At 43.4% G+C, this 26,296-nt stretch overlaps 1 protein-coding gene across 4 annotated transcripts in view; it reads right to left on the reverse strand.

Annotated features, from left to right (window-relative positions):
* Nucleotides 1-1,627: 1,627 nt before the first annotated feature.
* TAGLN (transgelin) overlaps nt 1,628-26,296 on the reverse strand; it is a 34,671-nt gene continuing 10,002 nt past the window's right edge. For 3 of the 4 annotated variants that reach the window (XM_056542793.1, XM_056542795.1, XM_056542794.1), the window contains exons 2-5: nt 14,130-14,324; nt 12,118-12,295; nt 2,514-2,616; nt 1,628-2,397 (exon numbers count right to left, since the gene is read on the reverse strand). In XM_056542793.1, coding sequence (XP_056398768.1) covers nt 2,253-2,397; nt 2,514-2,616; nt 12,118-12,295; nt 14,130-14,312 — 609 coding nt within the window. In that variant the 5' untranslated portion in view covers nt 14,313-14,324 and the 3' untranslated portion in view covers nt 1,628-2,252. Of the gene's footprint in view, nt 2,398-2,513; nt 2,617-12,117; nt 12,296-14,129; nt 14,325-17,528; nt 17,678-26,296 lie in introns of those variants that run through there. The other variant, XM_056542792.1, reaches the window with a different exon arrangement.

Here is a 26,296-nt window from a genome sequence, read left to right on the forward strand (position 1 = left end):
TTTAGTGTGTGTTTTGTTAATGTAGGTGCGAAATGTTGTGTTGTTGAACCCATCATGTTGAACAAGCCGTCTGATCTGCAGGCAGAATGTTATGAAGAAGGACAAGCTGAGCAGATTCTATAGTTTTGTGGGGAAAATTCAGTATAACTTGCAACTTATTCATTGAAGTTGCAGCTCGTTCTGGGCTTAGGAGTCCAGTGGGCGGTCCAAATCAGTGACTGATTGCTATCTCTGTATACTTAGTTAAATAGAGCAGGCTGTCAGTCCTTGAGTGAGAACGCCCATTGGACTCCAAAGCCCTGATGATGGTGAATTTGGAATTTTAATTCTGAGCCCCAATGGGGAGGGGGGGGGCATGGACGAATACAAATAACAAGCTCTGTACAGCACTGCGGAATATGCTGGTGCTATAAAAACAAAGGTGTTAAATTACAATTTAACTGGATGATGACGAAGGCAGCAGTAGTCTTCAACCTACGGACCTACAGATGTTTCAAAACTACTACTCCCAGCATGCCCGGACAGCCATGCTGGGAGTTGTAGTTTTGCAACATCTGGAGGTCCGCAGGTTGAAGACTACTGAGAATGGATTTACAGGCGGAGAGTTCACTCGAGTATAAGCCGTGGGGGGCTTCTTCCTTAACCCCTTAAATCAACTGGTGCCAGAACGTTATACAGATTTGTAAATTGCTTCTATTTAAAGATCTTAATCCTTCCAGTACTTATCAGCTGCTGTTTGCTACAGAGGAAGTTCTTTTCTTTTTGAATTTCTTTTCTGTCTGAACACAGTGCTCTCTGCTGACACCTCTGTCCCTGTCAGGAACTGTCCAAAGCAGGAACAAATCCCCATAGCAAACCTCTCCTGCTCTGGACAGGTCCCCATCTTTCCCCATGAATACACAGAGCACCTTTAAAAAGTGCTTTTATTCATTGAAAAAGTTTATTTGCACAAAATCTGCACTTAGCAGAGATAAATAAGACCCATTCACTTCAATGGGCTTTCGCAACTGAATTCTGCAAATACCTAAGACATGACATCTTTTTTGCGGAATTTTAGCTGCAGAATGTCCGCAGTGAAAATTCTGCAATGTGAATGGGACTGCAGAATCCCATTAAAGTTATAAGGCTATAAACACATGCAGAATTTCCATGTGGATTTCAATGCGGATTTCAATGCAGAATTCTGCCGTGTGAACAGCCTAAGGTGGAGATAGATATAATACAGACTGTATATGTGGAGTTTTTTTTTATTTTATTTATTTATGAACTTCTTTAAAGGGTAGCTACCAATACATGGCACTAGCAAGATATTTTCGTTTTGTTTTTTTTTATTCTGAAGGGTCTAATTTGCACGCTTTTACACTTTTTTTTTTTTTTTTTTAAATAACCCAGAGAGTATTATGTGTAGCATTATGCCTACAACAGCTAGATCTCTGCATGGACATGCTCCAGGTAAGGTAACTGCATCATTTTGTCAGTGTTCCCCAGAGTCTCATTGCGCTAGTTGAATGCAAGATCTCATTTTACATTTGTTTTGTTTTTTAGCTTTATCCCTTTAAAAATAAAAGCAAGGTTTAATGAGATAAACAATTTTATTTTGATCAAAAATAAAAGTAAAAAAAAATCATTTTAATAAACACTGGTTTATTTGAGAATTTCCTTGATAAGACTTGTGCAGATTAACCTCTTTACTGCTGTATAGTGGTGTTTAGTCTAGTGCTATGGGGCAGAAAGTAGAATACTATGCAGAATGAACGACCGAGTGGTGGATTGTACGACTTGTAAAAAAAAAATCTTTTGGAAGGACAACAAAGATACAGGTAACAAAAACTGAGATTTCGGATGCACCTGAATTATGTCTCTAATACATGCACCTTGACATACAGGTCAGGGGGTGCTGAAGGTATGGATTTCTACTTATACTGGATATGTGTAAATTCAGCCCAGTGTGGGGGTCAGAAGTGTTTACAGACCTAGTCAGTCACTACTAACCTTACATGATCTATAGGTGCACACTGTTTTCAGTAATACCGTACAGTTGGCTATGTGTGAGACATCATTGAATAAAAGAGATGACAACTTGGAAGTGATAGGTTTTTCATCCATATAGTTGGAATTTAATGGGCTGTAACTAAGCATCACATCCAAGGTGCTCAGAATGCAGAAAATGTGTTTTGTTATAACCTTACACTGCTGTGTATTACTCAAGGACTCTTTCAGGAGTGAAGAGGTTAACCCTTCATAACTTGGATTTAACTGATAATCTGTCTTGGGCGGCCATACCCTGTCATGCCAGACTGGGAAGCCCCCTGGTTGCTGCCCATCTGCAAACCGATCACATTCTTTCCTTGCTTCAGTTTATCATCGGAGAAGTCCCGCTTGTGCTCCTGGGCTTTCCTGGGTAAATAGATGGGAAAGGGTCAGTGTGGTTACATGGCATTGATAGTGTTATAGGCAATAGGGTAAAGTAACTATGAATGCTATGCTCCATAATGTACAAGTCTGCCACTTACTTCATGAACCAGGATGGGTCTCCTTGGTATTGGCCGTCATTTTTTGTAACTGCGATACTCCCAAGAGCTACTATTGTCCTCTGTACGGCAGCCAGATCTTTTCCTGCAGATAACATGGAGATAACGTAAACTATGAGGACACATTCACACTGCATAAGTCCTTCCTGAAATTACTTCTGCATGAGGAAACCAATGTACACCTGGTAATTTGAGGAATATTCCTGTAGAATTTCTATATGATTTCTGCTTGATATCTTGACTTAATATCAAACTCAATTTACCCTCCTGTAGGAAGCATCACATTATGAAGTCCAAATGAATGTACTGATAATCCATTAGCTCTATATATTTATTTATACATTAAAACATTATTAAACAAGTATTTAAGTGATAAAACTTATCCCATATCCACAGGCTGAAAACACGAAAACCTCGGCACCCAGTGCTATAAAATGATACAAGAGTCTATTTTTTTATTTTTTTTTACCGACCAAAGGGTTCTCTTTTGGGTACGTTCACACTTGCATATTTTGCTGCAGATGTTTTTGCCATTGAAGTTACTGGGTAGCAATATCAGCTGCAGAACACTGCATGTGGAAACCTACTTTATATAAGTGTAGGTTGTGCAGGGAAGGGGTTAATGGCTGCAACTCTAGCGATCTAGAGCAGTGAGGTGGTTAATGTTTATAACCTAAGGCTATGTTCACGTGTCGGAATCTCCGCACTGAAAATCTTTGTGCGGACATTCCGGAGACTGCGGGCACCGGCATAATATACTGGCGCTAGAACCGCACAAGAATGCGCCATCTCGTAGAAGTCTATGCATCTATCCTCAGAAAAAATAAACAGGTTCGTGGAAACATCTGGCACAGCATTTCCACAGTGTGCACAGCGCTGCAGAATCCTGTTGAATTCAATTCCAAGCGGAATTCTGCACGGAAATTTCAAGGTGTGAACATAGCCTAAGAGTGCTATAGTAGACAATGGGTTAATGTTAGTACCCTTTTTTGGCCTGGGAACAAAAAGAGTAAATACCAATATTAATGGTGGTCTAGGGCAGAGAAAGTATTATTGTCCCAATAGGGAAAGTGACTTATTAAAAAAAATTGTCCAAATCCCTGGTTGTTTAGGGCAGATAAGAGGTTAATTCCAGTACAGTATTTGTAGTGGTCTATATTTCTGAGTGGATTAACATAAGTGGGGGACATTTATCATTATTTGCTTTGGAAGCAAGTTCTGAAGTCATAATTTTTATTTTTTTTTGCTTTAGTTTTGCTTATGTGCTACATATTCATCATACTATCACAGGGGGTTGATAAATTTGGAGCACATAAGCAAAACAAAAAAGTCTCAGCTGAGATTTTTGAGAGACTTTATTGCGACTTTTTAAATTTGCTCATGTACGGAAGTTTTGTCCTCCAGGTCAGACCTTTGGTAAGGGGTTCTGCGACTTTTTTGTTTTTTACCTACGTACGACTTTTGCACATCATAAATTTGTGACCACTGCAAAGTGAAAACTGAAATCTGCTTAGGTAAGGCTGTTTGTAACTTTTTGCTTACTCACAAAAGTCGCACAAAAAAGTGCTTAGGAGCATGGGAGACTTTTTGTGCAACTTTTGTAAGACAAAAAAAAAAAAAAGGGCTCTAAATACCTTGATAAATGTCCCCCAATTGGTGGTCTAGGGTAGTGGGCTCTTTAAAGGAAAACTGTCAGCTTTCTCCCCCCCCGCACTAACCAGTGGTACTGGCTGGTAGTGCGGGGGACGCTGATCAGTTTGATGCTTACCGTGCCCATTACCGCGCCATTCGGCCCTAATCTTCTATTTTCAGGATATGCTAATGAGGTGCTAACTGGCACTCTGACGTCAGTGCCGCCGGCCGCAGTGCATCCCAGCTCATCAATATTCCTCCCCTCTCTCTTAATTACAGAGCGTGGAGAAGAGGGAGAGGTGGAGGGAGGGAAGGAATATTGATGAGCTGGGCGGCGCTGCGGCCGGCGGCACTGACGTCAGACTGCCAGTAAGCACCTCATTAGCATATCCCGAAAATAGAAGATTAGGGCCTAACGGCGCGGCGGATCCGGGCACGGTAGGGATCAAACTGATCAGCGTCCCCCACACTACCAGCCAGTACTGCTGGTTAGTGCGGGGGGAGCAAGCTGACAGTTGTCCTTTAATCTTTCATACCTGGAGTCCAGTGGTTGCTCTCCCCTCCAGCACTATCCTAGCTATAACAAGTGGCTAAACACTAAGACTGAGTTTACACGAATGGAATCTCCGATCCCAAGGGTTTCTGATTCTGTTCGTGTGAAGTCTTCCTGACTGTCCAGGTTCCCCTGCTTTCTGAATACTAAGATGAGTACAGGAAAGGGATTGAGAGAGTATGTGCAGCCGTGCCTGGTATCTACAGCCCTGTTCAGGTTATAACAAAGGAAAGCGCTCCATAGTGTGAAACTGTATATATGAAATCGGTGAACGGTAATGAATTATGCTCACCCGCGGTGGTTGTACTCAGCCAAGCACAACAATGGTAAAGGCATATAGAGAAAAGGGATTCTCCGATCTGGCAGCCACTCCTGGGATAGATGCAAACAACCACAATATTCCTCCAAAATGAACCACAGGATTAAACAGGCGCTAGGATCTTGTTGGAAGCAATCAGTTTATTTTACCCACGATGCGACGCGTTTCGCGGTGAAGACCGCTTCATCAGGCATATATGCCTGATGAAGCGGTCTTCACCACGAAATGCGTCGCATTGTGGGTAAAATAAACTGATTGCTTCCAACAAGATCCTAGCGCCTGTTTAATCCTGTGGTTCATTTTGGAGGAATATTGTGGCTGTTCAGGTTATGTTTGATGAACTTATCTGTTCCATGTTTTACTTTAATAGGAATCGCCATTTGAACAAACTTGACATAAATCTACAGAACAAGTGAATATAAGATACTTTGTACTATATCTTATTAGGCAAAATGCTTCTTTCTCCTCTTATCAAACTCTTTTTCCCTCCTTCCCCTTCTGCTACTCAAATCATCTTCTTTAAAAATCTTCTCAGCTTTGTCTTGTATTGACTTGTCTTCTATACAAGTCTAGGGAGGGGAAAGGAGGAAGCTCCGCCCACCAGCCTTTAGAGAACTGCAAGTTAGAGATAAAACCTGCAGAGCAGAAATCTGCTAAAAATACCATATATAATTTATATAATGGCCATAAATAGTGCTGCATCTCATGTACACACACAGGGCAGTTTATCCTGAAAAATCACCTGACTTGATGCTTTAAACATTAATTAATAAGTAAATGGTTGTTGAGTAGGAGCACGTAGCAAACAATGAGCATTATATTACAGATCTGTACAGCACTTGATACCATGTATTACTCGATTTCATGGTCTTGCAGCCAGATTATGCCAGACTGTGAAAGGGGTTCTCCGGTGTCATGCCCCCTCCCGTAGGCTTGCATTGAGGGGCGGAGCGTGACCTCACACGGGGGAGGAGGCGTGACGTCACACGCCGTCGACCCGGTGGTCGCCTGTAATCAGTCCTGGAGTGAACATGCTCCGGGGACTGATTACAAACGGGGTACCGCGTGCATGATCCCGGGGGTCCCCAGCGGCGGGACTCCCGCGATCAGGCATCTTATCCCCTATCCTTTGGATAGGGGATAAGATGTCTAAGCACTGGAGAACCCCTTTAAGCCTTCAGAATTGCAAATAAGAATTGTCAATGGCAAGTGTCTGGCTCCATGTTAGCTTTAAATGGGTCAATAGACTTAGGTCACCATAGACTTAGATGATGTTGTTGGGCGTCATCATCCCTAGAGTATGTGCAAGCAATCCAAGAATATCAGCCTATAAATTACTTTTCCTTTTCAAACAAACCACATGGCTATAGCTGACACTCAAATATATGAGTGCAAGATGGGAAACTTTACCAAAGATGGTCGACTCATAACTACCATGTATCTGTTATTCTACCTATACCAAGTGTGAGCATCTACAAAATCTTCATGAAACAAGCCCAGCTCTCTTACAAAAACTTAACATTTTTTAAATCAACTGGTGCCAGAAAGTTAAACAGATTTGTAAATTACTTCTATTAAAAAATCTTAATCCTTTCAGTACTTATCAGATGCTGTATGATCCACAGAAGTTTTTTTTTTTTCATTCTCCTTTCTGCCTGACCACAGTGCTCTCTGCTGACACCCCTGTCCATTTTAGGAACTGTCCAGAGTAGGAGCATATCCCCATAGAAAACCTATCCTGCTCTGGATTGTTCCTAAAATGGACAGAGGTGTCAGCAGAGAGCACTGTGGTCAGGCAGAAAGGAAATTCAAAAAGAAAAGAACTTCCTATGGAAGTTGCTAAAAAAAAAAATTGGCACCAGTTGAATTAAAAACATTTTTTTTTTCCTGTGGAGTACTCCTTTAAGGGCGTGTTCACACAAGTGATCTGTCACTGATTTGAAGCCAAAATTTGAGGCAGACCTTTAGTTTTTTGCTACAGATTTTCAGTTTTATACGCTGCAGATTAACCCCATACAGTATTACTAATCCATAATCCAGTACAGATTCTGGATCATGAACTTCATGTAACTCCTTATTTCTTTTTGTGAACCCTGTATGAACTCACACATCCCTATTGGAATCAATAGATTTGCACTTATTCCTTAGTATACTATTCATCTGTGCTAAAAAGAGTGTGATAATAGAAATCAAGTGATTGCCCAATTGGCCACATCTTGATCATTTACAATGCCTTGCTAAAGTATTCACCCCTTGGTGCTTTTCCTGTTTTGTTGCATTACAACCTGAAGGTTATATGAATTTGAATTGAGATTTTATGTAAAAGACCTGACAACGTAGTTCAAACTGTTATAGTGGAATTAAAAAAATACCTTGGATTATTATGGTGTCCATTTTAGGACATCGTCAATCGTCAGCCATAAGTCTGTCCTCCGTCAGGTGAAACGGCGTCCCGCCTCCTCCCTAGGGCCAATCTCCATCAGGCATCAGCCACAACTCCCTCCTCCCTCCTTTGTCATCCTAAAGTCTCTCATCCGAAACTCCGTCATCCTAAAGTCTCTCATCCAAAACTCTGTCATCCCTCAGATGTAAAACTTTCCTGCCGTGTAGCATAGCCGAGTCAGTGTCGGCTCCCTGCTATACGGGTTCTGCTGTACACGCTATTCAGTGTAGGCTCTGCTATACAGACTCTGTAGCACATGTAGTGTCTGTAGTACATGTGCAAGTTTCACAGTTTCAACTCTACTATACATGCTGTGCAGCATCGGCTCTGCTATGCGGCAGGAAGTTGCGTCTGAGGGAGAATCGTCTGAGGCATGACTGCGTTTTGGACGAGGGAGTGTCGGATGATGGAGGAAGGAGTTGTAGCTGAAGGAGGACGGCGATTGGTGTGATGCAGGAGGCGGGACGCCGCTTTACCTGACGGAGGACGGAGTTGCAGCTGATGACTGACGGAGATTGGTCCGAGAGAAGAGGCGGAGGAGAGAGTTACGGCTGACGACTGATGATGTCCTAAAATGGACACCGTATGGGGGAGATTTATCAAAACCTGTGCAGAGGAAAAGTTGCTGAGTTGTCCATAGCAACCAATCAGATCGCTTCTTTCATTTCTCACAGACCTTTTCAAAAATGAAAGAAGCAATCTGATTGGTTGCTATGGGCAACTCAGCAAGTTTTTCACTGGACAGATTTGAATAAATCTCCCCCAAGGTGTTTTTTTTTATTCCACTATAACAGTTCGGACTACTTTGTCAGGTCTTTTACATAAAATAAATATATACACTGGAAAAAGTTATGAGTTCATATGTATTCACCCCTTTGCTATAATAAGTCAGGCCTGCTGCCCAACCAATTCACTTGAGAGGTTCTGATATTACAGTGTTTCCCAACCAGTGTGCCTCCAGCTGCTGCAAAACTACAACTCCCAGCATGCTGGGAGTTGTAGTTTTGCAACAGCTGGAGGCACCCTGGTTGGGAAACTCTGGGATATTAGTTAAATGTAGTCCCCCTGTGTGCTCTCAAAGTGTCACATGATGTCAGTATATATATACACCTGTTCTGAGGGGGCCCCAGTCTGCAGCATCACTAAGGGGCCAACATGAAAACCAAGGACTCTCCAAACAGCAAAGAAACAAAGATGTTGGGGGGTGTAAATAAGGGTTGGGTTATACAAAAATATTCTAAACCTTAAAAATACTGCAGGGCACCAATAAATCCATTATAATAATATGGAAAGAATATGGCACAATTGCAAACCTGACAATAGAAGGCGCCCACCAAAACTCACACAGCTGGCATGGAGGGCAACAACCAGAGATTTACCATTGACACCAATAATAACACTAAGGCTAAGTCTCCACTTGTTTTTTTCCTGGCAGTTTTTGGATATCTGCCACTGCAGTTTTTGAGCCAAAGTCAGAAGTGTATTCAAAAGGAATAGGACATATAAAGGAAGGACTTATACTTCTCCTCCCTTATGGATCCACTTCTCCTCCCTTATGGATCCACTTCTGACTTTGGCTCAAAAACTTCAGTGGCAGATATCCAAAAACTGCCAGAAAAAAAACCAAGTGGAAACTTAGCCTAAAGGAGATCCGAAGATCCACAACGGAGATGGAAGTATCTGTCCAGGAAGAATACTTTCATAAGGCACCATATATGTTTTATTCTATAAAATCCCCTACTGTTAGTAAACATGTAATTGGCCCTTGAGCTGCTGACGAACCAGGAGATGCTCATCCATTACCTCACATCTTTTATCCAGGCCTAGAAATCATTGTCACTTGGCCGCAAATCTCCCAGTGTAAAAGAAGCTGGGAAGTTGACAAAATGAACAGCTCTATAAATGATTTAGCGATTCAGACGGCCATATAGTGACAGATTCACTGCCAGTGACTGGAGTGTCTAAAGGGTCCCTTTACCAAGTGTCAATAGACCCAGCCTGCCCATCTAAAATAACCCTAAGATATGTCCTAAATTTTTTTAGAAAGTGCGGTCTCACTGGAACTGCCTCTACCGAGGATGACATGTAACACTCACTTCACATGTGGAGCTTCAGCCTAGTGGATCCAATGGCTCAGATTTACTAACACTATGTAACAGGCAGTGTAAACCTGTATATTATACATGCACTGCGGAGGGGACATTATACATGCACTGCGGAGGGGACATTATACATGCACTGCGGAGGGGACATATTATTAATGCGCAGGCAGGGGGTATATATTTATAAATGTGCCGGCGGGGGACATATCTTTATTATTGCGCTGCAGGGGGCATATTATAAATGCGCTAGATATATAGGCTATATGTCTGCCCCCCCCATGCAGCTAGATATATCTTGCCCCCCACATCACTTTTAATGTAGATATGCCCCCCCCCGCCCGCCCGCTACTCACAATGTTCATTTTTAAAGGGGTATTCTGGCACTAAGACATCTTATCACCTAACCAAAGGATAGGGGGTAAGATGCCTGATCGCGGGGGTCCCGCTGCTGGGGACCTCCGTAATCTTTCACACAGCACCCCATTACCATCATCCCCTGGAGCATGTTCACTCCGGGTCTAATGACTACAGATCACGGGGCCGGAGTATTGTGACATCACGGCTCCGCCCCCTCAATGCAAGCCTATGGGAGGGGGCGTGACAGCAGGGATGTTATAACGGGTCTTAACGGATGAATATTCACAAACTCTGTTTCACAAATTCCGAAGTGTGAATTTGTGAACTGAAACCCATTCACTACACTATGCATTTTAGTAAGCGGAATTTCCGCCTGTAAATTTAACACGGAATTGCAGATGGAAATTCCGTAGTGTGAACCTAGCCTTATTCATCCATCCATTTGTTTATTTAATTTTTTTTTACATTTCCTGAGAATCAGAGGGCTTACCAGAAATATTAAAGGAGTACTCCGGCGCGCACTTTTTTCCTTTTATCCCGTCCGGGCTGCAAAATAAAAGAACACACACTTTCTCTTACCTGCCAACGAGCCCCCGGAGCTCAGGTACAGGTGTTAGGTCCCCGGGCTGTATTCTTCTTACTTCCTGTTAGTCCGGCACGTCACACAGAGCTTCAGCCTATCACTGGCCGAGGCGGGACATCGCTGCGGCAGGTGATAGGCTGAAGCTCCGTGTGACATGCCGGGCTAACAGGAAGTAAGAAGAATACAGCCCGGGGACCGAACACCTGTACCGGAGTGTACCGGAGCTCCGGGGGCTCGTTGGCAGGTAAGAGAAAGTGTGTGTTCTTTTATTTTGCAGCCCGGACGGGATAAAAGGAAAAAAGTGCGCGCCAGAGTACTCCTTTAACTCTGGAGGCCCACCTTAAAGTTATATGCAAATATTACCCATTTTACCCTTTTTAGACATTTAGGAAACACAACACCCCACATTTACTGTGATTTCCAAAAGAAATGTTGCATTTTAGCCATAATTTTGTGAAAATACAGCAAAATGCAGAGACAGGTCTTGGCACTAAGGGCTCGTTCACACGGAGTAATTCAAGAGGAATTTACTCGAGTAATTCCTCTTGAATTCTCCACTCCAAATTAATTCACATCTCCTCTGCCCATTGACTTTAATGTTTTTTCCGCTGTCCTGTTCACACTGCGGAAATTCTGCTAGTGGAATTCCGACGCTGAATTCTGTTCCGCTTGAAGAATGAGCATGTTCATTCTTCAAGCGGAATCCGCTAGCAGAAATCAATAGAAGTCAATGGTAAAAAAAAAATTCTGCCTGACACAGTTTTCGCACGGAATTTGCACGGAAGTGGCTGAAAAACCCTTCACTTTTTCTCCCCCATTTCCGCGTGCAATTCCGTGCATATTTCACACGAATTTCGCGCGAAAATAAAATTCTTTTTTCCGCCTGTAAATTTTTCGGCGTGAATTACTCTTCAGTTACTCAGTGTGAACATAGCCTTTAGGGGTCCACCTGTTCCCCTATGGGCCAGCCCAGGCCTGGTCTATAAGATGCTATTATTCAGGATTAGTACAAAATCAGTGATGCAATCTGTTTGGATGTTATTCAAATGAAAAATCAAAAAATGTGGCAGCATCTTGTAATACCTTTTTTATTGGACTACTGCAGAGAGAATGCTACTGGATTACAGAATAGGATAGTGTTTTTCCGCATGGTTTGAATGAAATATGTAGTTTTAAATAATTTTTATAGCATGATAGAACTTTGGTTAATGTGAATTGACTTAGAAATAATTGCATGCGATTTTTCTCATTGTTACCATGTCTGTGTGAACAGGTGTCTATCTATTTTGCTATATAACCCTTCCCCACACCTAGTTTGCATGACTAAGGGGGCACGCCCCGAAATGCCATCGTGTCCAAGGTGTAGAGCAGGAGGAAGATCTCAGCTCAGATCTGTCCGTTGATATATCAAGCTCCACTTTGTTTATAAGATCCAAGATGAAGTTTCGAAAATAAAAGCAACTGAATAACTTGAAACGAACTTTGGAATGGTGAGTTAATCATGTCTTAAATGTCTCTATATCCCAGCGTGTGATTATATGGCTTATGGAAACATTTATATACAAATGGCACCTTATGATTTCTGAGAGGCATTTACCTTCGTACAGGTCTACAGTTTGGAAGACGTCTGTTTTCACCACTCCGTACTCCTCCGCTGCTTTTAGAAACTGTGCCACCTGCTCCATCTGCTTGAAGACCATACTGGGAGGGGGATCAGGGATCTTCACGGGCTGTGATCCTCTGGGATACAGGCTGTTTATCAGTTTGGAAAGGATCTAAAGAAGGGGAAAAGCATGATCTTCAGAAACTCCAGCTGTACCAACTCAATGGATATTCGGTGGAGAGTTCACTGTGCTTTCATTGGTGACTCCACAGTATGATACATATAGAATTGGTCCCACATTGATTTGTCATTCCCACAATCCTACAATATGGCCAGAGGTGTAACAATGGCCATTCCATAGGGTACAACAGTGTCTGTATGGGGTAGGAAGACCTAGACCGCAACATGGCCATCAGGATCTTGCAGAAACAGCAGGGCTCTTGGATTATGCCTCACTCTCTTGTATGCGAGCAACAAGAAGAAGCAGTGCTGCAGCATTCTCTCATCACCTGCATGCCCACACATTGTTTTGGATAAAGTATGATGGCTGTTTGTGCCATCTGGGCAATTGGATACTGCATGTGCAATCCAGAGTTAAAGGGGTTATCCAGGAAAAAACTTTTTTATATATATATCAACTGGCTCAAGAAAGTTAAACAGATTTGTAAATTGCTTCTATTAAAAAATCTTAATCCTTTCAGTACTTATGAGCTTCTGAAGTTGAGTTGTTCTTTTCTGTCTAAGTGCTCTCTGATGACACCTGTCTCGGAAACTGTGCAGAGTAGAAGCAAACCCCCACAGCAAACCTATTCTACTCTGTGCAGTTCCCGAGACAAGCAGAGATGTCAGCAGAGAGCACTGTTGCCAGACAGAAAAGAACAACTCAACTTCAGCAGCTGATAATTATTGGAAGGATTAAGTTTTTTTCATAGAAGTAACTTACAAATCTGTTTAACTTTCTGGAGCCAGTTGATATGAAAAAAAAAAGTTTTTTCCTGGAATACCCCTTTAACCCAGAGGCCTATAGGTCTCATGTTACATCACTACCTATGGCAAATCTAGTTTACAGATGATTATTGATAGCAGCTTCAGTAAGCTTCAATCACATGTAACCGACTTTCCTAGTAACACCTAGTATAGCGTGTGGGCACTCACCAGGCATATTTGTGTATAATCCTGTACAACATTAGAATACATTATTAGATGACCATTAGATGATCTGATCTGGATTTAGACCATTCTCTGCAGACTGTCAGAGCCTATTTCTTGACCAGAGGCTGATGTCTATGGAAAACTTGGTCTGTCATGTTGGCAAAACTTGGATACCGAATGGAACTCTTTGGATGGGTGTAGGTGCCCAAGTAGGATCCCATTCTATATAGATGCTTAAATGCTAACAAAATACTTGCCACTCAATGGTATCTTTCTAAATTACATTTGCAAGCCATTAAATTAACAATGCATGATGTTTCAGTGACCATGACCTTCATCAGATAAATGGGCTGTCAGAACGGATATGAATGAATCTACGTTTATTTATCTACTCCTCGGCAATAAAATAAAATATTCGATTGAGTGCCAAGTATTGACTTTTGTCTAAAAACTTGTATAGTCATTTGTGCCACTTGACAGATGCCCCCAGGAAGCTGCCTTAAATGAATTCCATGAGGACTTGTCAGCCCAAGTCACATAGCAAGGAATATACTGATCTGTCAATTACAGTGATTCATAGACCTAGAGCATTGTCATCCAGAACAACAACCCCGTGTACAGACCAAGCAGGTATCCGGTATTAGTAGTATTGTCTCCTCAGCAGCGAGACTACATTACAGTCCATTTATTAATGTCTGTCTGTCTGTATGAGTTAGACCAATATACAACTGTGCAGGGCATCTTGGAGTAAGGTGCACATGAATGAGATTGGGTTACTAATAACTTCTGTATGTGATCAGCTATGTGTTAGTAGAAGAAACACATGTAACACGTTATGGCCTGTCAGTCCTCACCACTCCATTCTTTAACCACTGCTGGAATCCATATCTTCCTTGCTCCTCAGGTGCTCCCACATCTGATCCACACTGCATCTTTATCCATTGGATTAAGCGGGGCTCCAGCTCTTCATCATACTTCTTCTCTATGCGAGACTGGACATCGCGGCTCATACCATAGGCTGGACCTTTATTGGCCATGGCTGCTAAGACCTGGAAGCAAGATATTAGGAAAAATAAAAGGAGTATCATGAAAAACCAAAAATGAATTATTGAAATAGTATATCACAATAGTGGGTTTTAAGGGTTTCCCCCCCCCCCCCCTAAAAACTGTCTTATTCTTAGACAGTGTATACTTACACTAGGTAGTCTAGGTATACACCAGAATTTAAAAAGTGACTCTGCTGCTTGAAAATCTGGTGCATCTTTGGACTGTCTAGTGAGCTTATTTATACCCTAAAAATCTATGCTAAAAATGTGGAACATTGTTGTTGGATTTAGGCCAAATCCCCATTTCTACAAAATCAAACCCACTTCCCCAAACCCCGTGCCCTTCCGGCCAGTGTGCCTCAAAATATCTAAGAAATGTCTAAAACCTATTGGAAATGTAATGGGGGTCATGTAAGCCAATTTTTCGGTACAGGTGGTTCTGATGACCTCCCCCAGTGTTCCTGATGACCGTCCTGTAGCAGTAGCTTCTTCTCTATTACCATACTTGTGACTTGGTACAATATTGGCACATGTCATGTTAGAAGGGATTGGATATACAGATCAGTCATGGGGGCAGTGATCACAGATCGGCCACTGATCGCCTCATTTAACATTAAACAGGCAAGTTACCCAAAAACATCAGACCCAAAATCACTGGAGCTAAACTCCTAAAACTAGAGGCAATGGAAACTCCGACCATACTATTATTATAAACACCTCAATCTGAAAAAAATTGAGTAAAAATAGGAACAAATCCTATGTAGTCCTCCTTAAATGGGTTATCCAGGAAAAAACTTTTTTTTATATATATATCAACTGGCTCCAGAAAGTTAAACAGATTTGTAAATTACTTCTATTAAAAAATATTAATTATTTCAGTACTTATGAGCTTCTGAAGTTGAGTTGTTCTTTTCTGTCTAAGTGCTCTCTGATGACACGTGTCTCGGGAACCGCCCAGCTTAGAAGCAAATCCCCATAGCAAACCTCTTCTACTCTGTCCAGTTCCCGAGACAAGCAGAGATGTCAGCAGAGAGCAATGTTGCCAAACAGAAAACAACAACTCAACTTCAGCAGCTGATAATTATTGAAAGGATTAAGATCTTTTAATAGAAGTAATTTACAAATCTGTTTAACTTTCTGGAGCCAGTTGTTATATATCAAATACGTTTTTTCCTGGAATACCCCTTTAACCCCAGCAAGGGAATTATTTACACCTTTTTCTAATTTTTGTAATTTCACATTTCCATGCCAATTGCCAATTTCTTCGTCCTTTTGTGCTTTAGCAGCATTATGCTAGGTTATCACTGTGTTTTTGTTTACATTTTCCATATACATTTTTATATTCCTAAAATGTATAACAACATATTCTGCTATAGGCTATACATTAAAATCTCTGTCCCATTGAGTTACATTATAAAAAATGAATTAGATAATGTAGTCAACTACGTTTTGTATACAGCAAATTTAATGTAAAAAAAAATGTAGTGTGAATTTGGCTCAATTATATGTCTAATTTTATACAACTCTGCCAAAGACATCTCTTATAGGAAGACTTCTTGTCTTTTAGTATTTATAGGACTGGCTTATATTCGAATCACCAGCACATTTAACAATATATAATATTCTGATCATCATTAGTTGATATGTTTTATCCAATGTGGATTTAACTATATTTCTACATAAAATAAAAACAATATAGTCAGTAAATAAAAAATACCGTATCTGAGTGTCTTCTTTTCTAGTGACAACAACTATGGCTCCTACAGCTCCTATAGGGGTTGTCACCTAGTTTTTCTGGATTGACAATGCACAGCCAGCTCTACACCCACAATTAGAGAAGGAGACCCCTTCAGTGATCGGACCCCACTAACTACTGTCTAATTGATATGACATAAAACATAATCAGAGAGAAAAAAATATTTTAGGGTATGTTGTTCACATATGGCATATATGCTGCAGATTTTATGCTGTTGATTTTAAGAAAAAAAGCTCACACACACTGTTTTAACCTCAAAAGCGTCGTCTTCCTTTATATGAAAAATTATTCACAAAATACAGCAAGGTAAGAAAAGCAGTAAATAATCACCTAGGTGGATATAGATAGTCCGCAGAATGTATACTGGAGAAATAGCCGACTTCTTTAAAGCTTCAACACGCAGCTCCACTGCTGAGCTTCTCTGGCTGTCTATGCTGTTGATTTTAAGCTGCAGATTTTATGCTGAGAATTTTGTTTATTTAGATTTAGTCTTCTAGACCAGCGGTCTCCAACCTGCGGACCTCCAGATGTTGCAAAACTACAACTCCCAGCATGCCCGGACAGCCAACGGCTGTCCGGGCATGCTGGGAGTTGTAGTTTTGCAACATCTGGAGGTCCCCAGGTTGAAGACCACTCTTCTAGACTGATTGAATACAGCATACTGTAAAATAATGAAAATCTGCAGCATAAAATCGTCAGTGCATGCACTATGTGTGAACATACCCTAATAGCAAAGTCATACTGGCCAAGTTGGATGTCACAATGAGAGAGACATAAAATTAAAAAAGCAGAATATTTACCAACCTGATAACTGAAGGATTTTTAGGTGTAATTATATATATATATATATATATATATATATATAAGGCATTTAGTTATAGTAATGTTAATGTATAGTTTGCTTGCTATGACAAGTAGCAAAGTGTTTTGTCTACAATCTCAGTCACTCGTCCATTCCAATTTTGGGGAGACTGGACATCCCCAAGCCATTTCTTAGTATCTGCGTGTTTTTGGCCTACGTGTTTATATTGGTCTCACTCCATAAAAGAAGGAACGTGAAACAGATTTGGCAAGTTTCTGCAATAAATTCCCAGAGAACGTCAAGACGAGAAAACATTCCAGCCTCATTTCTTCCCTTATATAGAATAGTATTATAGCAGATTCATGGCCATTCATTGCATTCATCACTTAGCGCCATAGACTCCGGGAGGACTTGTTCTGTAAGGATAACATTTATCTGCCAGGACATGTTAGGACCACAACAGCAGACAGTCCGAAAATACTTACCTATGCCCCATCCTACATCATTCGTAAGGGATGACCTGTCCCTGAATATAACCTGTATACATCCATTCACACAGCCCCTTTATACAAGAGGAATCTAATACAACATAAATAATAATTCTAAACCCCCCAGCCCAATCCACCGTCCCATCCCCCCCCAGACTCACAGGTTGCTATAAGATGATGGTGTCTGGTGTCTTCCTCCAAGATGCAGAGTACTGACTGAGAGAAGAGAAGGATGGGGAGATAAAAGTCCTAGTTCTGCATGTAATGGGGGGAGTATCTGCCCACCTTCTCCCCCCTCCAGACTCTGATCTTCCCAACTCCATATTAGGGGAAGGTCTGACTGAACTGCTGGGTTTGGGGATCTGAACACATTCTCTGGATACCTAAAGGATGCGGGAAAAGGGAAGAGTTTGTCACTCAGTAGGAGGGGGGAGATCTCCCTCCAGCAAATCCTTTTATAGACTCAATTTGGGGGCAACAGTTTCCAGATAAACCCATTACACCTCAGGGGGGCCAGGGACACTCGGATGACGCCATGCTGCATGTAGCTTACTGCTCTGAAGCCCAACAGCTGCAAATGGCAAACTTATGTAGTGAAAGGTTCTTTTTACTGGATTTCAGTCTTCTTGGGACCTCTCGACTTTTCTAGAACCATTTATAATGACGTATTTGTATTATATTGTGGTGTTCTGCATATTTCTTTGCGGTGGTTTAAATATTGCTGTTTATGTGCGGAATTACTTAATTCGTAAGCCCTATAATAGGTGTTGTTAGTATCAATTACAATGAAGAAAATACGGATTGCACTCACCATCCAAGCAATTCTCTTTATTTCATTGTGGTATCCCGGTACCGTATTGCATACCATACCTAATGTAGTGGTCCCCAAAGTCAGAGTAACTACGCTCAGGTAGGGTTCCCCAGGTGGGACAGCCCCTAGTTGCCTCTTCTCTACTCAAATTCTACAGTCTTAATACATGTATATATTTAATAATAACATATATTTAATGTAATGTATAGTACTTACCTTGTTTAGCGTCGCAGGACCTTCGGTCATGTGACCATGTTAATATCCTCCATGGTATGTTGGAGGACCTTTGGAGGTCCTTGGGTCACATGTTACCCATAATCCTTTGTAATGGTGATTGACACAAGTATTGGACCAATTAGCACTAGTCCAGCCCCTGCCCATATAAGGGAGCTGTAGCCAATTATCGCTCTCTTGAGTTGCTGCTGAGTTGGATGCCGGACTAGCAGGACGGATCTGCACAACTTGCAAAGACGCACTAGGCCTGAAAACCTACCGGCCTCAGCGGAACTAAAACCATGAGTTCTAAACTACTTCCAGCTAAAGCTAGCGGGACTACTGGACCTCAACTAAATGCCCTAAATCCAGTGGAACAGCGCATATTATCCTAAAGACTCTAAATTGCTAAAGTCACAACCTTTGTCAATCTCCAAAGAAAGCTTGCATGTATAGCAACTGTTCCTGTTATGAAGCTTGCATAAAATCTTCAGTAAAAGTTACAACTGTTTCAGCAAACTCTCCGGTTGTGGACATTCCATTATTATCTACCTCCCTATCGCTCTTGGGAAGGGTGGCGGTAGGACAAGTATTACTGAGGAGCCCTCACCCTGGCGTCACGAATAGCAAGGGTTAACAAGCACCCTTTGGTCACCGCACAACTACACTACCCATACCCTACTCCCCCACATCATCGTGTCAGGCATAACAGGCTGGTGGGTAGAGGGGATGGGGTGGGACCGGAACAGACTGTTTGACTCCGCTCGAGCACTTCTTCCAGCCGGTATACCGGCTGGAAGAAACGCCCTAGTGGTGAGAAACAGTCTGTTCCGGTCCCACCCCACCCGCCTCCACCCACCCACTAGCCTGTTATGCCTGACACGATGAAATAAAGAGAATTGCTTGGATGTGAGTGCAATCCGTATTTTCTTCATTGTAACTGTCTGCATTCTGCTTTGAAGTGTTGCACCACCGCACCCAATGCTTGAAAAACAGGAAAGTCAGTAGCACCCACACCACACTTACTGCAGTTCACCTTAGTCTAGCAGTGCCGGACACTACTTTCTGCCTCCTTTATTCTTTTGTTAGATTCATTTCTTCAATAAAAAAAACATTGTTATATAGACAGGGCATCAGCGCACATCCTCTGGGGCAACATACATGCCTGATTTCTGACACAGGGAGCACTGTTCAGCCAATCACTGGGCGTTGGTCAGGACAAATGACAGACAGGGATCGGGGCAAGTAAGTAAAAGATTTTTTTTTGTTTTGTTTTTGCTTTTTTCATTTTTTATGCTCGCCTGCACCCATGCACAAAAAGTTTGTGGGGCCAGAAAACCTCTTTTCTGGAGATTGGAAGATTCTCACTAGCTTAAGATGACTCTATCCAAACCATTTTATTGGACATGTACAGGGTAAAGTTTCCCTTTTTAGATGGTAAGCTTGTTATCTGTTATATTATTATTAGGTGGACATCTCCCTATTAGGTTGGTTTCACACAAAAAATAGTTCAGAGTTACTATTGCTGCTGTGCCAGAATTTTGGCTTCAAACATTCAAGAATTGTGGTGTGTGACAAAATTATTATACACCATGCACCAAAAAATAGTAAAATGTGCTTTCCATGACAGGGTACATGATTTTTGAAAATGGGTGTGGCCTAGGGGAGGGAATTGGCTTAAATGTGAACATTATTGTGTCAAAAAGGTACACTCAATTTTGGTGTAAAATAAGCCAACTGAGGGGCATGGCTTGGCGTGGCATGTGAGCAGGAGCTGCTGGGCATCCTGCTGTTATCCTGGGCATCTGGCCTAAAATCTTTTCCTATTTGCCACCTACCTATTACTAAAGTTGTCCGGAGCATCGCAGCGTATGGATGGCCAGGCAGAGGCGTAATACCAGGACACAGCAGGCGAAGGAAGACGGTGAGGCCAGGATGGCGGGGGTGCCGGCGCCATCTTGTGTAGAGGTGGCAGGGGTTGCGGAGCACCTGCAGCGCTTCGCACATGTAACAGATCAGCCAGAGCGGGCCCCGGCAGATGAGTGGAGTAAGGAGGAGACAGATGGGGGTGACTGGCTGGCAGGGGCCCCGGTCTCTTCTGCAGATGCAGCCTCCTCCTCTTTTTGTGCTGAGCGGGACCGAGCGCCATGAAACCGCAGATCAGTCTGGGGTTAACCCCCTGCATACAGGATCGTCCTCTGCCTATACTGGGGACTCCTCTACCACTGCTGACCTCTTTTCTACAGACCCTGCTGAGCCTTAACCTGATGCCTTATATGCTGGGGCAGTGAAAGCTGTGGCTGCACAATTTCCTATTACCATTAACCCCTCTTCTGCTTGTGGGGTGTCTGCTGCTTTAGGTGCCTCGCTGCCTCCAACTGCAACTGCTGAGCCTACCCTGAAAGATGTCTTTTTGGCTTTGACTTTCTGTCTCCAAGGGCAACACTGATGTTAAAATGTTGCTAGGAGGGTTGCGTGAGGATATTAACCTTATCCGCCATGATATGCAAAAGGTTTCTGAGAGTAATGGTGCGATTGAAGAAAGAGTGGGTGATCTGGAGGATCAAATTCCTCCACTCAATAGAAATTCATCGTGTGATTACTAATTTGACTGCACTAGCCGCTAAATCTGATGATATGGAAAACCGCCTGTGGCGGAACAATGTGCGCCTGGTGGACGTCCCCAAAAGGGCCGAGGGTCATGACCCTGGGGAGTACTTTGAGAATTGGCTCCTTAATACGTTTGGAAAAGAGACTTTGACACCTCTCTTCGCTGTCGAGCGCGCCCACATGGTGCCGACTCGTCTCCTTTCTCCTGGAGCCCCGAGCTGTCCTCATCCGTATTCTGCACTTTAACCCCTTAAGGACCCAGGGCGTATGGATACGCCCTGGCTTCCTGGTAGTTAAGGACCCAGGGCGTACCTGTACACCCGTGGGAATTTTGGTCCCCGCTGCGTGCCGGGCCGGGACCGGGGTGGCTGCTGATATTGATCAGCAGGCACCCTGCGCAGATGCCCAGGGGGGTCATCAGACCCCCCATGTCTCGCGATCGCCGCAAATCGCAGGTGAATTCACCCTTGCAATTTGCAGCGATTCCGGTGATGCGGGTGTGACCCGCTGACCCGGAAGTACATGGTGATCGGGGGTGTAGGATACACCCCCAATAACCTTCTGTATCTATGGGGAGGTGGCGATTTCCCCCCCAGGAGCGCTGCTATTGGCCCGACGATCGTCCAGCCAATAGCAGCCGGCAGGGGAGGGGTTAATGTCCCCTTCTCCCAGCTCTGCCGGCTTACTGAGTTCAGTCAGCGGGCAGAGCTGTGAGAGAGAGCCAGAGACCCCCCCCCTTTGCCGAGATCTGTGTCCCTCAGGGCTGAAGAGGTGACCATATAGTCAGGGTGAGTTGTCAGTGAAGGGAAAGGTAGGAGGTTTAAAAAAAAACAAAAAAAAAAACCCTAACAGGTCCCCAAGGGTCCACCGCAGCTTTTTCAGCGTGACCCGGGCCCTATTAGGGGTTCAGGGCACTGTGATTCCCCCCACCCCCTTTTTTCTTTTTGGCCAAATCACTTTTCCCCCCCCCCCCATATAACGGTGTGTGATTTCTAATCACACACCGTTATATAATACAGTCACACCAAACACACACTACATACCCCCCCCCCCCCCCTGCCACCGTAGAAAAAAGACGATGGCTCGCTAGGCATTTTCGGTAGTGGAGGTATACGCTTTACTTGCCTCCGACTCCGAATCTGTCAGTGAGGATGAGGAAGATCCTACGTTCCTGTATTCTTCCTCGTCCTCCATCTAGCACTGATGATGAGTCACCTTTACGGTGGGGGAGACACCGCCAGGCGAGGCCACGCATTGCCCATGAAAGTGGCCCAGTGGCCGGTACTAGTACGAGCGACAATGGGTACCGGAGCCCCCTGACAAGTGTACCGGAGCCCCCTTCCGGTGAACCTGTCTAGAGCCCCCCAGAGGCTTATCAGCCACGCATTCCGGAGTTTGTTGGCGACTCAGAAATCCGGATTGACAATCCTGGATTGACTGAAATTGACTATTTCAGTTATTTTTTCATTGACAATTTTGTCAATCTGATGGTGGAGCAGACGAATCTGTACGCCCAGCAGTTCATCGCCAACCACCCTGATTCTTTTTTGGCCAAGTCAAATGAATGGTACGCCATTGATGCAGCAGAAATTAAGACATTTTGGGGCCTCGTTCTGCATATGGGCCTGGTCAAAAAGCCCAGTGTCAGGCAGTACTGGAGCGGGGACGTCCTATACAGACCCCGCTGTACAGTATGGTCATGACACGGAAGCAGTTCAAGGCCATTGGGAAATGCCTTCATTATGCAGATAATGAGGCATGTCCACCCCGAAGTTATCCCGTCTATGACCGGCTTTACAAAGTGAGGCCGGTCATCGGTCACTTTGGGGCCAAATTTTGGGAGGCCTACGTTCCGCTCAGGGAGCTCTCGGCAGATGAGTCTCTTATCAGTTTTAAGGGGAGACTCATATTCCGCCAGTATATTCCCTTGAAGCGGGCGTGGTATGGCGTGAAGCTCTACAAACTTTGTGAGAGTACCTCCGGGAACACTTACAAGTTTAGAGTATAAGAGGGACGAGATTCCCATATTGAACCCCCAGATTGTTCCCCCACTCTGGGTGTTAGCGGGAAAATCGCTTGGGACCTTGTGCACCCATTGCTGGATAAGGGTTACCACATGTACGTGGACAACTTTTATACCAGCATCTCTCTGTTCACATCCCTTGACGCCAGATCCACTTCCACTTGTGGGACCGTGCGGAAAAACCAGAGAGGCCTCCCTCTAAATTTTGTTCAGACACCTATGCCCAAGGGTGAGTCCCGTGCCCTTACCCAAGAAAACCTGTTGCTGGTCAGGTATAAGGATAAGAGGGATGTCCTTATGCTGACCACTATTCATGGTAATGGCAGCTCACCTGTCCCTGTGCGAGGTACCACAACACCGGTCCTCAAGCCCGATTGTATTCTGGACTACAATCAGTATATGGGGGGAGTTGATCTTTCTGATCAAGTCCTCAAGCCATATATGGCCATGCGGAAAACAAGTGTATGGTACAAAAAAGTTGCGGTCTACATGGTACAGGTTGCCATGTACAACTCTGGAAACCAGTACGCTGGCAACACAGGGACATTCCTCCAGTTCCAACAAGAAGTCCTAAAGGTCCTGATCTTTGGCGACCGGGAAAGAGCAGGCCGGACTTTCCAAGGAACTGAAGTTATAGGTGCCAGGATCGTCCCAGGCCAACACTTTCCAGGTGAGGTCCCCACACTGGAAAGAAGGGACGATCCCAGAAAAAATGCAGAGTGTATTACAAGAGGGGGATTCGGAAGGACACCACCACTCAATGTGACACTTGCCCCTTTTACATATCCAAATTTAATGAAAAATCGTGAAACACCTGTGAGGTGTTAAGGCTCACTGTACCCCTTGTTACGTTCCCCGAGGGCTGTAGTTTCCAAAATAGTAGACCATGTGTGGGATTTTTTGCTGCTCTGGCACCATATGGGCTTCCTAAATGTGACATGCCCCCCAAAAACCATTTCAGCAAAATTTGCTTTCCAAAAGCCAAATGCGACTCCTTCTCTTCTGAGCATTGTAGTGCGCCAGCAGAGCACTTGACATCCCCACATGGGGTATTTCCGTACTCAGAAAAGATGGGGTTACAAATTTTGGGGGGCATTTTCACTTATTACCCCTTTTAAAAATGTAAAATTTGGGGCAAAACCAGCATTTTAGTGAAAAAAACAAAATCATTTACACATCCAAATTTAACGAAAAGTCGTGAAACACCTGTGGGGTGTTAAAGAGGTACTACCGTGGAAATTATTTTTTTTTTAATCAACTGGTGCCAGAAAGTTAAACAGATTTGTAAATTACTTCTATTTAAAAATCTTAATCCTTCCAGTACTTTTTAGGGGCTATATACTACAGAGGAAATGCTTATCTTTTTAGATTTCTCTGATGTCATGACCACAGTGCTCTCTGCTGACCTCTGCTGTCAATTTTAAGAACTGCCCAGAACAGGAGAAAATCCTCATAGCAAACATATGCTGCTCCTGACAGTACCTAAAATAGACAGCAGAGGTCAGCAAAGAGCACTGTGGTCTTGACATCAGAGAAATATAAAATGATAAGCATTTACTCTGTAGTATAAAGCCCCTAAAAAGTACTGGAAGGATTAAGATTTTTAAACAGAAGTACTTTACAAATCTGTTTAACTTTCTGGCACCAGTTGATTAAAAAAAAAAAAAGTTTTCCACGGTAGTACCCCTTTAAGGCTCACTGGACCCCTTGTTACGTTCCTTGAGGGGTGTAGTTTCCAAAATAGTAGGCCATGTGGGGGATTTTTTGCTGTTCTGGCACCATAGGGTCTTCCTAAATGCGACATGCCCCCCAAAAACCATTTCAGCAAAATTTGCTTTCCAAAAGCTAAATGGGACTCATTCTCTTCTGAGCATTGTAGTTCGCCCGCAAAGCATTTTACATCCTAACATGGGGTATTTACATACTCAGAACAGATGGGGTTACAAATTTTGGGGGGCATTTTCTCCTATTACCCCTTGTAAAAATTTTGGGGAAAACTAGCATTTTAGTGAAATAAAATAAATAAATAAAATATACATCCATCTTTAACAAAAAGTCATGAAACACCTGTGGGGTGTTAAGGCTCACTGGACCCCTTGTTACGTTCCTTGAAGGGTGTAGTTTGCACAATAGTAGGCCATGTGTTTTTGTTTGTTTGTTTGTTTTTTGATGTTCTGGCACCATAGGGGCTTCTTAAATGTGACATGCCCCCCAAAAACCATTTCAGAAAAACTCACTCTCCAAAATCCCACTGTTGCTCCATCCCTTCTGAGCCACAGAACACTTGACATACACATATGAGGTATTTCCTCACTCATGAGAAACAGGGGTACAAATTTTAGGAAGATTTCTCTCCTTTTACCCCTTGTAAAAATGCAAAAACTGGGTCTGCAAGAACATGCGAGTGTAAAAAAATGAAGATTTTGAATTTTCTCCTTCACTTTGCTGCTATTCCTATGAAACATCTAATGGGTTAACAAACTTTCTGAATGTCATTTGGAATACTTTGAGGGGTGCGGTTTTTATAATGGGGTCATTTGTGGGGTATTTCTAATATGAAGGCTCTTCAAATCCACTTCAAACTGAACTGGTCCCTGAAAAACATGTCAACTTTATGATGCAAACATAAAAGTAGACATATTGTATATGCAGTGGCGTACTAAGGGGAGGGGGCGGGGGGTGGAGGCCCGCCCCGGGTGCCGCTCACAAGGGGGATGCCAGGGGCAGACTGACCCGCCACCGCCGCCACCACTACTGACGATCCGGGACACTCCCAGATCCCCAGCTGACAGCGCTACATTCTCCTGTATGCATGATACACGCACATACAGGAGAAGGCGTCCCCTCTGTGTGAGCCGCATCTGCAGCTTACACAGAGGAGACGTGACCTCCGCCCCCACGCAGCACGCAGTACAGGCGCCGATGACGTCACTCATCAGCGCCTGTACTGTGGAGGGGAGAAGACGTGGGCCCTGCAGCTGAGGAGATCGCTGTGTGGGATATCAGGTGAGCATTGTTTTTTTATTTTTTTTCTCAACTCTGCATACACCTATGGGGAAGGGGGGGGGGGTTACTCTACATATACCTATGGGGAAGGGGAGGGGGGGTTACTCTACATATACCTATGGGGAAGGGGAGGGGGGGGGTTACTCTACATATACCTATAGGGAAGGGGAGGGGGGGTTACTCTACATATACCTATAGGGAAGGGGAGGGGGGGTTACTCTACATATACCTAAGGGGAATGGGGGGGGGTTACTCTACATATACCT

Source organism: Hyla sarda, chromosome 10 (assembly GCF_029499605.1).
Source record: "Hyla sarda isolate aHylSar1 chromosome 10, aHylSar1.hap1, whole genome shotgun sequence".
NCBI classification, from domain to species: domain Eukaryota; kingdom Metazoa; phylum Chordata; class Amphibia; order Anura; family Hylidae; genus Hyla; species Hyla sarda.